Source organism: Lepidochelys olivacea (assembly GCF_965140295.1).
Source record: "Lepidochelys olivacea isolate rLepOli2 genome assembly, chromosome: 2".
Classification (NCBI taxonomy): Eukaryota; Metazoa; Chordata; order Testudines; family Cheloniidae; genus Lepidochelys; species Lepidochelys olivacea.
The window spans coordinates 6,457,944-6,472,042 of NC_140412.1; the positions used below are offsets into that span (position 1 = coordinate 6,457,944).

The 14,099-nt window shown below is 44.0% G+C and overlaps 1 protein-coding gene across 4 annotated transcripts in view; it reads right to left on the minus strand.

Annotated features, from left to right (window-relative positions):
- Positions 1 to 14,099, minus strand: part of ADGRB1 (adhesion G protein-coupled receptor B1) — a 376,148-nt gene that overhangs the window by 21,900 nt on the left and 340,149 nt on the right. For 2 of the 4 annotated variants that reach the window (XM_084620795.1, XM_084620796.1), the window contains 3 exons: positions 13,113 to 13,211; positions 3,586 to 3,757; positions 2,315 to 2,410 (listed from right to left, as the gene is read on the minus strand). In XM_084620795.1, coding sequence (XP_084476921.1) covers positions 2,315 to 2,410; positions 3,586 to 3,757; positions 13,113 to 13,211 — 367 coding nt within the window. The remainder of the gene's footprint in view (positions 1 to 2,314; positions 2,411 to 3,585; positions 3,758 to 13,112; positions 13,212 to 14,099) is intronic. The other 2 variants (XM_084620798.1, XM_084620797.1) reach the window with 1 other exon arrangement.

Here is a 14,099-nt window from a genome sequence, read left to right on the forward strand (position 1 = left end):
ACAGAACGGGGGACTATATCCTGGAAAGCAGTGACTCTGAAAAGGATCTAAGGGTCAGAGTGGACAAGCAACTCAACAGAAGCTCTCTATGCGATGCTGTAGCAAAGAGGGATCATGCAATCCTTGGATGTCTGAATCGGGGAACAGTGACTAGGACTAGGGAGGTGATTTTAACTCCATATCCGACATTGGCGAGATCAATGCTGGAACACTGCAGCCAGTTCTCGTGTCCGTATTTTAAAAAGGGCCCTGGAAAGTTAGAGAGAGCCCAGAAGTGAACCACAAAAGTGATCTGAGGGCTGGAGAGGAGGGCTTATAATGAGAAACTTGAAGAACTCCATCTGTTCAACAGATCCAAAAGAAGATTAAGAAGTAACTTGATGATAGAGTGTAAGTACCTTCACCAGGACAAAACACTGGGTCACATGGAGCTCCTTTATCTAGCTGAGAAAGGCACCGCAAGGACAAAAGGTTGGAAGCTGAAGCCAGAGAAATTCAACTTAGAAATAAGGCACAAATGTTTAACAGTGAGAGAGATTAACCACTGGGACAAACTACCAAGGGAAGTGGTAGATTCTCTTTCTTGATGTCTTCAACTCAAGACTGGATGCCTTTCTGGAAGATCAGCTTTAGTTATTGGGCTCAATATGGGGCAAGCTGGGTGACATTTTATGGCTGGTGCTATACAGGAAGTCAGACTAGATGATCTAATGGTCCCCTCTAGCATTGAACTCCAGCAACCACACACCAAAAACACTAACCCAGGAACCTATCCTTGCAACAAAGCCTGATGCCAACTCTGTCCACATATTTATTCAAGTGACACCATCATAGGGCCTAATCACATTAGCCACGCCATCAGGGGCTCATTCACCTGCACATCTACCAATGTGGTATATGCCATCATGTGCCAGCAATGCCCCTCTGCCATGTACATTGGCCAAACCAGACAGTCTCTATGCAAAAGAATAAATGGACCCAGATCTGACATCAGGAATCATAACATTCAAAAACTGGTAGAAGAGCACTTCAACCTCTCCGGCCACTCAGTAAAAGATTTAAGGGTGGCAATTCTGCAACAGAAAAGCTTCAGAAACAGACTCCAACGAGAAACTGCTGAGCTTGAATTAATATGCAAACTAGATACCATTAACTGGGTTTGAATAGAGACTGGGAGTGGCTGGGTCATTACACATATTGAATCTATTTCCCCATGTTAAGTATCCTCACACCTTCTTGTCAACTGTCTAAATGGGCCATCTTGATTATCACTACAAAAGTTTTCTCCTGCTGATAATAGCTCATCTTAATTAATTAGCCTCTTACAGTTTGTATGGCAACTTCCACCTTCTCTGTATGTGTGTATATATCTATATATATCTATATATCTTCTTACTATATTTTCCATTCTATGCATCCGATGAAGTGGGCTGTAGCCCATGAAAGCTTATGCTCTCATAGATTTGTTAGTCTCTAAGGTGCCACAAGTCCTCCTGTTCTTTTTTTATGAATATGTTGCATCTCTGGGCCTGACTGGCTGGACACTCAGGTAGAAAGATAGAGGAAAGCCTCAACAGGCCTGTTTTGGAGCCTGGGAAAATCTTGTGAATTGTGGGATTGACCTGCTTCCCCAAAGCTTAGAAATCAGAGACAAGAAAGACCTCTTAGGACATCCAGTCCATCACAAAGGGGCCAATGCAGGATTGTTCCCTACAGCATACTCTCCCAGGGCTTTATCTAGCCCAGTTTTAAAAGACTCATGTAACAGGATGAAGTTTTCTATCTTTGCACAAAATGAGCTCAAAATGAGCACCCAGAAAGGAACATTACTGAAAGGGGGAAGAAAAGTACTTTGGAGAGAGAAAGTCTCTCAGAAAGGATGTCTTGAAAATCATGACTACGATGTGACACTCTCTGAGCGAATAGATATTAAACTGCTGTCTCCTACCACGATGCTGGACGTCTGACATGCAGCCTGTCAGAGGTAGAAAGACCTGGGAAATTTATTTTATGGGAAAGTAGGTGCATGTGGGGTTTGTCATCCTTAGACCGAAAGGATCTGGCCTACCTACAACAAAAAAGCCCTGGTGCTTGCATACGCCTGGGGGGAGACGGATGGGACCCTGATTGTTATGAAGGGAATGGGAGCTATAGGTGAGTGAAACTGAGGCTCACCCACACTCCAATCAGAGATTTAAAAGAAGGAGAGTGATGACAGCTAAGCCTAAAATGTTGAAAGAGAGCCCTTAGTTCATTGGATCCGGGCTAAATCACCGAGTCCCTTGGCAAACGAGCGGGTGGCAGTTTATCCTACCATTAGCTGAGCATGTCCGTTCTGAAACGACCCTCCCGAGTCTCCATTGCCCTCTTCCTGACGGTCCACTACTCGGCACTTCACTGCATCCTGGACCTGCCGGGAGAAACAGATTTGCACAAGACTGAGTCAGACAGAGGCACTGTTTAAAGCAAAGGAGCATCCAATCCTGCTGGGGATAGATTGTAATGCTCACATGGGTCCTGTTTGTTTAGGGCTTACACAACGGCTTCAGAGGGGCTGAAAGGATACATATCTCACACACCAACACAGCAACTCCAGATTCCTGCATGCTTACAGGATTATTACATGGGATAGCTTCCAAAGTAGCTAGCTGCTGGATTTGCACAGGCAGGAATAACCATGAATTTATTCTGTAACCCATATTTACAAAGGATCCTCTTGCATAAATCATGACATAGATGTATATAATGTCAGATCAAGAGTCTATACTGTCTGCATATTGCGTGTCATCGAAAACTCACTGAAATCAACAGAAAGACTCCCAACGACCGCAATGAGAGGGCCTAACTGGATAATGAAATTAATGAAAAGACTCTGGGCTAGGTCAATCCCTGGTGTAATTCCACTGATTTCAGTGGTCTGACACCAGGAATCTATCAGGCCCACTTAATTGAAAGGAATTATATCAAGGTAACATGCACATATATAAATAAAAAGCTCCTTGTCAATGTTATTAATGACACCTCCTTTTATTGCAATGGAAAGAACTTAAAAAAAGGAATGTAACTTTTCATCACTGATGGAGTTCACTGGTTTAAAGTAAAAGAAAGTTTCACTTTCTGGTCATAGTCAAGTTTAACATATGGCTCCCATAAACTGGCACCATATATATAGTGTTTGGGTTTCTAACACTGCTGGGGACAATTTCAATACAACCCCTAGAAAACAACTTTGTTTTTTGTTGATATTGTCTTTAAACATGGATGAAAACTTTTCTGCAAATCCTAGGTTTTGTAAAATCTTTTTTTTTTTTTTAAACAAAACCTAAATTTTGGACCAATGATAAACTAAACGAGACTTGTCCCCAAAACTCTGCCCCACTGTATGTTTTCAGCGTGACGTCCACCTATCCATCCATCTGTCCAGGCACTTCGGTCACACTTATCACAGTGACAGCTGTATAGCTGAATGTCATGGTCCACAGCTCAAGGGATCAGAGGAATTCCCAGAGAGACTGTGGGAAAGCTGCAATTCCCAATCTGGCCTCCGGTAGATAGGTCACACGCAGCCCTCTGGGCTGTGCCCACCTCTCGTCTCAGGATGCAATGAACCATCACAATGACAAAGCCCTCCAGGGAGTCAAAGACAGCGAACAGGATCTGGAAGAGCGCTGACCGCCGATCCGTGATTGCCAGAACCGCAGACATCCAGGTCAGCGCCAGCAGAGGTAGGACCACGCAGGAGCTCCAAAGGGATGCCCTGTCAGGGAAGAGAAAGCAAATCCGAGTTCAGCTTCATCCCCAGCCAGTTAAATGTTGTGATCACTTGTGGGAGCCAATTCAGCCTCCTGATCCCAAAGGGCTGCAGAAGAATATCCCTCAGTAACAGTGGTCTTATTCTGGGTGATTTCTGAGCTCCCTCGGGGATGCAGGAGGCTGCTTTGCTCATCACACTCATGCTCTCAGAGCAGGCGGCAGACACTTGGAGGGGACTATGGCTCAGTGGTGCAAGCATGCACAGAAATTCGGGGTGGGAAGGAAGGAGGCAGGCATATCATGTCCCACTCATGCCCCTCCCACTCCACACTTTTAATCACACCAGTGGTATTGTCCAAGGAGCGGAGAGAAGATGCGGCCACTGTATGTTGCAAAATGGGAATGGAACATCTACAGCAGAGGTCAGATTACCTTGATGGCCATCAACACTTAGCTAATGGCGACTGGTGCCTGGACTGTCATGGCACTCAGTAAATCAGTATCACCTGGGGGTTTTATTTGGAGGGTTCGGGTGGCTAAGCTGACAAGGACAGAGCTGAGCCTGGACACTAAGCTCCTGGAAGCACTTCTTGCCCTCCATCAAATGTTCCCCACATACAAATACCCAGAGAACTAAGGAGGCTGCTGGTCCCTGAACCCTGTTATCTGTTAACAAGGAGCTACTGGGTACAGATGGGACCTTGCCAAATAAGCTCCCTGGAAAACTGGAACCAGCTCTATCTGATGAACCTTATTCTATTTTTGCAAGTGAATGTAGTGCTGGCTTGATGGCTCGTAGGATTCAAGTAATCTGTTTAGCCACAGCAGGGATACTGTACATCATAATCATCTGGAATGTGAGCATCCCTGCACTACCCCAGCCAGGAGCTCCAGGTCTGAACTGGACAGACCGCTTCTAGAAATGAGAAGGCATTTCCATTTCCATGGACCACGCTTGACCTCTTTGCCACCAAGGGAGCCAAATCAGTGCAGACTGTGGCAATACATAGGAAATTAACTCAACTTTAATTCTAAACATTTGGGGACAGCAGTGCACAAAGGAAAGCATGGGACTCTATCTACAACAGAAGCTTAGCAAGAATACACACAGAGACGGAAATAACGAGTGGACCTCAAACTTTTCTGGGTAGAAAATCTTGACCTATACGTAAAGACACATAGATAGATAACATGACATATTATAGGACACAGATATCATGACTCACACTTTGCAGCACTTACATGGGAACCACTGACCATTTAATGTCACTGGGTCAAGTAACTTCTTACCCAATTTACACTCACTCGTTATCCAGGCACAATGCTCAAGGACTTCCCACTGCACTGATGGTAGATTGCAGTGATGGGTTATTTCTGTAATTAATAATTATATACCAGCACTTCTGAACACCAGTCCAGGCTCGAGTTTGTGAATTTAGGAGCTACTGGTGCAATTAACCAGCAACCTGGAAGAGCACGTAAATTCCTGTGTAATTCCCTTTTCTCCACCAAGTAAAGGGTTTTGTGCTACCATGTAAGGAAAGTGCTGTAACGTGATATGCATGCCCTATAACTGCACATAAGACATTGAATGGAAAGTTCAGGACCGACTCTTGAATGCCCCATTTTTTGCAGACATACTGTAGTTTTTCAGCATAGTCATAAACCATGCAAGTGTTTTTATTCCCCCTCCTGCTTCACCCCCCATCCCCCCAAAATTGGCCGAGTGCATCTGATAACAGAAACCTCTCAGAATCACCATTTGCAACATGATGTTAATGAAGCTGACTGGAGAACAAGTGTGGGAAGAACAAAACTGAAGTGGCAGAAAAGCCGAATGGAAAAATGAGATTTGCCTGATGACAGGATTCCACAGGTGTATTCCATGCCAGGATCAGAGAGTCCAACACACCAGCTGTCTGACTGGGAAAAACAGCTCATTCAAGTTGCTCACCATACTTCTGGTGACTAGAGAGAACAAGGGGAAAGAGAGGGCACTGGATTGGGTGATATCAGACTCTGCCCTCTGGAGTTCCCTGGCCTATCACACTCCCGACACATAAGAATGGCTACATTAAGGACATTAGCAGAAAAGCACACAACAGGCTCTGGCTACAGCAACAGGCCTGAACCATAGCTCAGATCTGAACCACAAATCTGGCTTTGGATGAGACTGATAGCTTGAAACTGTCTCTGTAACGGGCTGAGTCCAAACATCAAATGCAAAAAAGTTTGGACTCAGATCCAGAGTTCAGAGTTGGGGCTAGATTAGGGCTTTGGCTCAGGCCTGTTTCTAAGACCAGTACCATAGGCCTGGTTCTGATCACTTTTACACTAGCATACCTCTCCTGCCTTCAGTGGAGTTGCTCCTGATTCACAATAGTGCTGACACCAGCTCCATAAACGACTCCCGTGATGTACATGGGTGCACACAAACTGACTCAGTGAGGAGTCAGGGCAGAAGCTGCCCTCCCAAACTCAGACACAATGGCCCAAGACTCCAGTGGGATCACCTTACAAAATCCCTCTTCTTCCCTGGAGTCTACATCCTTTCCACATGCGACTGTTCTCCTGCCCCTCTTAATCAAGACATTCTGTTGGCTCTCTCTCCAAGTCTCACCACAAACAACCTTTAGAGCTGTCACTACACAGTGGATACGGCCCACTTCCCCGATCCTCCCACCCACCCAAATATTAACCAGAAGAATAATGATTAAAATAACATTGGGCTAGATCCACAGCTGGTGTAAATCAGTATAGTTACATTGACTTCAGTGGACCTGTGCCAACACACCATCTGAGCATCTGGCCCAACTTTCTGATCTTTTTCTGCTTCATCTTCCGGGGGCCTTCTCAGCCATATTCATCTCTGACAAATATTATGGAAATGTTGCTTGACATATAATGCACAATTTTTCTCCCAGGCAGCAGATGGCAATGGGCTATAAATTACTCTGATTTCATTTTCATAGCTCTGCTTAGCTTTTGAAGTATTAAATGCAAAAGGGTTGTGTTATTTTTTTAAAACACACATCAAGCCTGGGGCTTAAGAAAAAAAAAAAAAAACAAAGGAAAGAAAAACAGGTCTGAAAGGAGCATGCCCTTAATTCCACCTCCTGTGCATTGGCTCTGTACTGTGATTCACACGTACTACATCTTTAAGGCTGTCCTGTTTCTTATTAGGTGCTTTGGCATCCATGAAACCTTAAAGGGTCTTGACAAAACTCTCAGGGCCTATGTAACATCATAATACTTAGGTGCTATGTCAGCATGTCATGACATTGGATTGCAACGTGACATGATGATATTGCTAACTAATGGTGCTGTTATGCAATATGGTTATATAACAGTCCTCTTTCATGGGTTGTCAGAGGCGATTAACCTAAGACCTTTATGGCTTGAGATCAAGAAATAAGGCTTTTGGCTGGCAGCTGAGGTAGACTTTTATCCTCTTATGTATGTATCCCATGCACTAGAGGGGACAAAGACCCATATTCTCCTGGTGTGGATTACAGTGACATTATAGCATGGGTACTGTGCCACTGGATCGCTGAACTAGGATGCTGCTTTCACAAGGCATGATTATGGTCCAACACTGCTACGTGACAGCACAGAGACAGTACATGGCATCATGCTGCTACAGCACCGTATGATCCAGAGAAATGGTATCATGTCAGGATATGTGGATGCTACAACACAGCACAATGCTATAACATTATGATGTCATATGACAACACTACAATACTGGGGCCCTCGCGTTTCTTCAACAGGACTTATAGTGAAAAGCGAGCAAACCACATGTGGACCATATTCAGCCTTGTCAAAAGCAGGGACATGTCATGGTCTTTAATCAGAGGATGTTCACCAACACTACACCCCCAGTAGATGCCCTGTTTCATTCTTTATTATCGACAACTCTGGAAACTCCATTTTTGCCACGGGACAAAGATAAACTAGGGAGAATTCAGAGGAGAGTACCACAAATGACAAAAAGGTTCGGGAAACAAAGATCTACAATGATGAAAGTTTAAGAGGACTGGGCCTAGAGAAAAGAAGACTAAGGCAAGGAGACACAATGATTGCCCTCAGAGGCATGTTACAAAGACGACTGAGATCAATTATTCCCATTGCTTTTGGATGACAGAACAAGCATTAATGGGATAAAGATGCAGCAGGAAATAAACTTAACTCAAAGAGCAGCTCAGGCTATGGAAAAAGCTGCCAAGGGAGGTGGAACTGCCAAAGCTGGACACAAGTAAGTCTGACACTAGACACACATCCATCACGGAAGATTTAGGGATAGTAATGTCAGTCTTGCCCTGATGCAGAGGGTAGAGATTAGCTGATCTTATGGAAGCCCATCCTAACCCAAATGCTTCTCTAGTTCTATGACCAGTTGTAGGAAAAGTGATTCACAGACTACCAGCACCACTCTTCCCCCTGCTCAGCTCAAGTTGTTGTCTCCGTTTTAGGGACCCTCTTGAGAGAAGTCCATAAACATCACAATCCCACTCCTCTTTCCAAGCCGCCCTCAAGCAGGATGAGTCTAAGTCCCCCAAGAATACCAGAAAAGAAGCTAACGTTTGGGTTTGCAACCAACAACTTCTAATGGAGCCATCAGGATATGACTGACCATCTCCCCACAATTGCTCCTGGGGATTGTACTTCCCTCAATAGTTAGATTCTAAGCCCTGTGAACGGAAGATCACAAGACCTGACATCTCATGTACATGGAACAGATTCTTCGGAGTCACTTGAGTACATGCTAAGTTAGCTGTGGGATGGCTACCATTCCGAGACAGTTTATTAGCGATGGCCATCTTGACAAATCTAACCAAAATATACAAATCAAAAGATTGCACCGCGAGGTCCTGCTAAGTGAGACAGGACTTTGACACCTAAATATAGAAGCTGTTTTTTTTGCCAGTCTAAACAGGGGCCTGAAGTAGCAGAGAAGCATCTACATATTGAGGGTCCAATTCATCACTCCTTACTTGTGTTGCATAGCACTTACCCAGGTGAGTAGTCCCATTGATGGTACTAACCAAGCATGAAAGAGCTACTCAGGGTTAGTAAGGGCCACAGTAAGGGCCCTGAAGGCACCTAGAATTTTGTGCAAGTGAGCCAAGAAAAGACTGCAAACGCTCTGAGATCAAGAAGCAGATAGAGGCATCTCTGGAGGATAGAGAAAGGGCAACCCCACATCCTGATCAATGAAAAATAGAAACGGAATCCCCGGCACCAAGACGCTCTTGAAAGGACAGACTCCAAGAAAGGCTTGACAGCCAGAACAAGCTGCTTTAGGGTCTTGGTGGAAGTAGTGGATGCTAGTTAAGTGAAGGAGAGAGGCTAGGAAAGCAGCAGCCATAAAGGACATGGCATGGCACAATTCATAGAATAAGTCATGCACAAAGGTAGCCTGAGACCTTACGATTCTACATCCTGTTCCTAGGGAAATCACATAAACAGGGCGATCTTCAAAGCGTGCAAACATGGAGGCCTGTTGGTTAGGACTGTTTTAATGTTTAGCTCCTCCATCCCTTTGATAGTCCAGCAAGAGCCATCCTGGAGATGGGCGTGTACAGGGGTGGAGCGGTAAGGGGTGGCAGTACTTTTGAATCCTAAACAGCCACTTGCAAAATGGAGAAAACTTTCAACCATAGTAGGCTTTGGCTGTGGCTTTCGAATGTCAGTGCCTAGACTTCAGCAACTAAATAAGCAGCCTGATTGTAAGTTGGGAGTGGGTAGGAAGAGACTCTCCCTGGGTGGCAGGTTATCCCTTAATTGCCTACTGCGGGGTTTCGTGCACATTTCTCTGGAGCAGCTGGGATTGTGCACTGTTGGTACAAGATACTGGACTAGATAGGCCATTGGTCTGATCTGCTCTGGCCATTCCTAAGTGCTAGGCATCCCCAGCTCCCATGGAAATAAATAGAAGATGCAGGTGTTCCTCCACAAGGAAACTGGGAAATAAGGAATTGATGCAAGCACCACTGAAATCCATGGAAAGCCTCATGGCAGTGGACTTTGAAATCTCCTGTCAAATTTTCCAGCACAATGTAAGAACAGCCTCTCCTAAATGAATCCCCCAAATAATCATGTATTTGTTTAACAAAAGTTCTGTGAGTTTAAAGGGGCATTTAAATTCCAACTATCCTGACGAGAAAACATGCTGTAAAATTTGGTTCTTAATGGGGACACTGGCCATGGGCTGGTAAACTACTCCCATCTGAACTGGTGTCCCATGTTTCCTCTTTGCCTGAGATTCACTTGGGGGGCAGGTGGGGATCCTGGGTGAAATCGATCCTGGACCACCTGAAATCAATGGGGGTTTTGCCATTGACTTCTCTGGGGCCAGTGTTTCAGCCCCTGTCTTTGAACATGTCATATAAAGTAGCATGTTCACTGACAGTAATTCTATCTATCTATCTATGTATCTAATCAAAACAACCGTAACTTCAATTTTCTGCAGTGCAGTCCCCTTTTCATAGTAAACATGCAAAGAATTGGTATGGCTGAGAAGACCATATGTAGCAGTCCCATTTTCAGATCAAACCTCTTCCCAAGGTGGCAAAAAGGCAAAAGACTTTAAGGTAGCTTTTGCCCAGAGATGAGGGAGCAGGCATAGCAGGCACAAATCAGCTGAAGAGAAGTCACAGTAGGAAGAAGAGCCCATTCACCAGCAAAATGCTCTCTGCATCTTCTCAAAGAGCAGCGTGGCAGGAAACAGTTTTACAGCATGACAGTAGAGTCCACAGCTGGAAGCCAACTTGGTAAAGGACACATCTGGCACGTTTCCCTGCACTTCATGGGTCAAAGAGGTCCAAAGTTTTCCACCTTCTCAACTGTTTCAACATTTCCTGAGCAAAGAAACCTGGCAGTTCCAGTACCCCTGACCTTTGCCTTGCTCTTAGTTCCCACCTAGCCCTCCCTACCAGTGGTATGGTTTGATACCACCCAGTCTGAGAATGACTGGTGCTCAATGCCTATTTCTCTGCCTCCTCCTCACTCTGATGGACAGGTGTTTTCATGACTCAGCTGTCAGAGTACTGTAACTTCCCAAAGCCAAGCAAATGGAGACCCTACTGTGTATTTTCATGCACCATCATCCCAGATGCACTCTGCTCTCCAGGGGGCCTTCTGGTCTGACAGGTGATGCCTGTGCCAGACTGACACATTGAAATAACAAGGCACAGCTATTCCTTCTCTGCCTTTCTCCACTAACCACCGCAGTCACTGCTATAGTCTGTGTCAGAGAGGAGCCAAATCTAGATCTGCCCCATGCAATTTTCATCCAAAGGCCGCAATATCAAAGGGCAAAGCTGGCCCCAAACCTGGCATTAATGACTTGAATGCCCAGCATAATAAAATATTGATACCAACAAGAGGCATGGTCAGCTACTCCAGGACTTTGACTCGTTAACAGCCTTGTTTGCAAGTGATTTGGCATGGGCAAAATGATAATAATGAACCGCAGAACCAAGTGGATGATGGGAGTGGGGTCGGGGCCAACTATACAAATTCTTCTTCAGGTGCTCAGATGTCCTTTATCAAAGGCAAGATCACAGGAAACAAAATCTTGCACTGAAATTTACTGATTTTGTTATTCTGTTGCCAGGGAAACAAGGCATATATACATTCTTTTACTAAGTCCCTTCTGATACTTATCAAATCAATTAAGTAAAACGAGAAGCTCTCAGGCTCAGCAGGAGATGGTGATTTCCAACTGCCCTGTAAAGCCTTTTTAAAAAATTTGAAAATGAATTAGATCATGATTTTGTAAAGGAACACTGTCAAGTAGAAAAGGACAATATATTCAAATTTGTTTAAAAGAAGGAGTGTGGCTTACAAAACTTAATATGAATTACATTTTTATTCCATGAAATATATTTTTATTAATGATCATATTTTTGCTAGAATTAAACATTCCTCCTCAGTGATCGGAAACTGAAATGCAACAATGTCATGCTAATTCACAAGAATTGGTACGTGAAACTCACTAGAAACACACAAGTGTCACACCAGTGCAGTTTCACCATCCAAGCTGGTGAACAAAGTAACACAGGATCAACAATGAAAAGTAAATATGGTTTTTTTAATCCTCAGTTTCAAAAATCTAAACTGTCAATAGAGTTGATTGAAATTTTTCATTCACATTATTTTGAAGAAATTTTGTCATTTTTCAAAAATGAAAATTTTCAGAAAACCTTTTTGATTTCTTGAAATATTTCAGTTTTTCAAAGTTTTTCAGCAAAAAAATTCACTTTTTTGGTTCGTGTTTTCCATTCAAAATTTTGATTGGTTAGTTTAGTCAAATGATGGGGACTTTTCAAAATCAAAACCATTCATTTTTGAAAAAAAATCATTTCAAAATCTAAACATTTCACTTTTGACAATTACAATCAAAATGAAAAAAAAAAAAACCAAAACAAAATCAATGCTGAAAATAGCATTCCAGAGAAACTTTCAAAAAACGAAATCCTGATCCATTAAAAAAACAGCAGAACAAAAACATCCCTGAGTTCAAGATTTTTTAAAATTTCAACCAGCTCCGGTTAGTATCAAAATTATGGCATTTAACAATAGTTTACGTTGTCACTTGACAGTGTCCCTTGAACCAAAGGCATCTAAATCCAGTTCAAACTGCTCCCTGCTTCTATAAGACTCTGTGCCAAAGAACATGCAGCGAACCAGGGGCTCTGTCCTTCGAGGGGATGTGTACTCTTGCATGATCCAGAAAAACACTTAGTCTTGATTCAACAAAGACTTCAGTATATGCTTAATTTTAAGTAGTCTGTCCCACTGAAGTCAATGGGACTGAAGCACATGCTTAAGTGCTTTACTAAACTGGGGCCTAAGGGCTTGAGCCTGGGAAGTCCTATGGCCTGTGTTAGGAGACCAGTCTACATGATCATAGTGGTCCCTTCTGAATTTAATTTGTGCATCGATGAGCTATTAAAGTCAATGGGAGTGTTGCCATCAAGAGTCAAGCCCCAAGTGCTACGTTGAATTTGGGGCTGTAGATATATGGTCAACTTTAAGCATGTGAATAGTCCCATTGACTTCAGTGGGGCTAGTCACCTGCATTACTTTAAGCACATACCAAAGTGTTTTGCTGGAATGCTCTGCGCCCGGTACGGTCCAGTCTACCCTAGGACTTTAACTCTTGCAGGCCTTGTACCAGGGACATTTCAGGAAGCCTACACTTCTAACTTCTTATGGCCCAAGGGGATGGGAAGGCAGGAGGGCGGGTGGGACATGGGGAGAGAAAACAAACGGGGAATAAAATGAAAGAGGGAAATCAAATAAAGAAAGCGAGAAAGAAAGAAAGAAAAGAAGTTGAAATTAGAGGAACTAACATGGCGTTACTGGTGGCTGTGGCCGAAACTTCTGCGGAAGAAACTACTCCACACTTGGAACATTTGAGCGTCATGCCGTAAAGAGGCACTGCCATCTGACTGCAATTAAAATCAAAAGACTGAAACAAAACAAAACACTTTGCTTGTGAACACAAACGAAGAAAGGAACAGAAAAGAAAAGGAAAAAAAGGAACCAACCAGCCACACCACACCCAGTTTGAGCAAGGAGATCAAAAGTCAGGAAGGAATAAAACTCTCATCTGTGTCATTCCAGATGCAGGGCGCCAAGTCAAGAGCTGTGCTGGGGTCACTGGTGTGGGTGGAATCGTGTTGGGAAAGGTTCTGCTGGGCTCAGGGCGACCTCTGGTGCCGCCATTGGTGGTAACCTTTTACTGCATGTTTTTATTACCCTCCCAGGCCTGCTTGCGTGCTCTTGACCTTGAGAATATTTTCTCTCCCCCTCTATCCTTTGTGTTGTTTTTGCTTCTGGGCCCGGCTGCGGCGTGTTGCACTTGAAAGGCAAGAAGTAGGGCTGGTGGGACCAGCGCTGTGTTGGCTTATTTTGTTTGATGAAGCAGAGTGAGGTGTAGTTGAGATGCTTTTTCCACTGTCCCTTCTACGTTAGTTCAGCCAGCGGGCAAAATGCTTTAGAACCATAGAATATTAGGGTTGGAAGGGACCTCAGGAGGTCATCTAGTCCAACCCCCTGCTCAAAACAGGACCAATCCCCTACCTTCCTAGCAGCAGATGGTGACAGGAAAGAAACAAATCATTAGTGACTCAGGGCCAAATTTATAAAGGTATGCAGAGGCCTAACCATGCCTAGTAGAATTTTCAAAAGCACCTAGGCACCAAGTTCCCATTGAAATCAACGGTGCCTAGGCTCTTCTGAAAATTCCACGAGGCACCTATCTGCATTTTTAGATACCTAAATACTTTAAAAATCTGGCCCTTAGTCCCTGATTCAGCAAAGCAAAGAAGTCCATG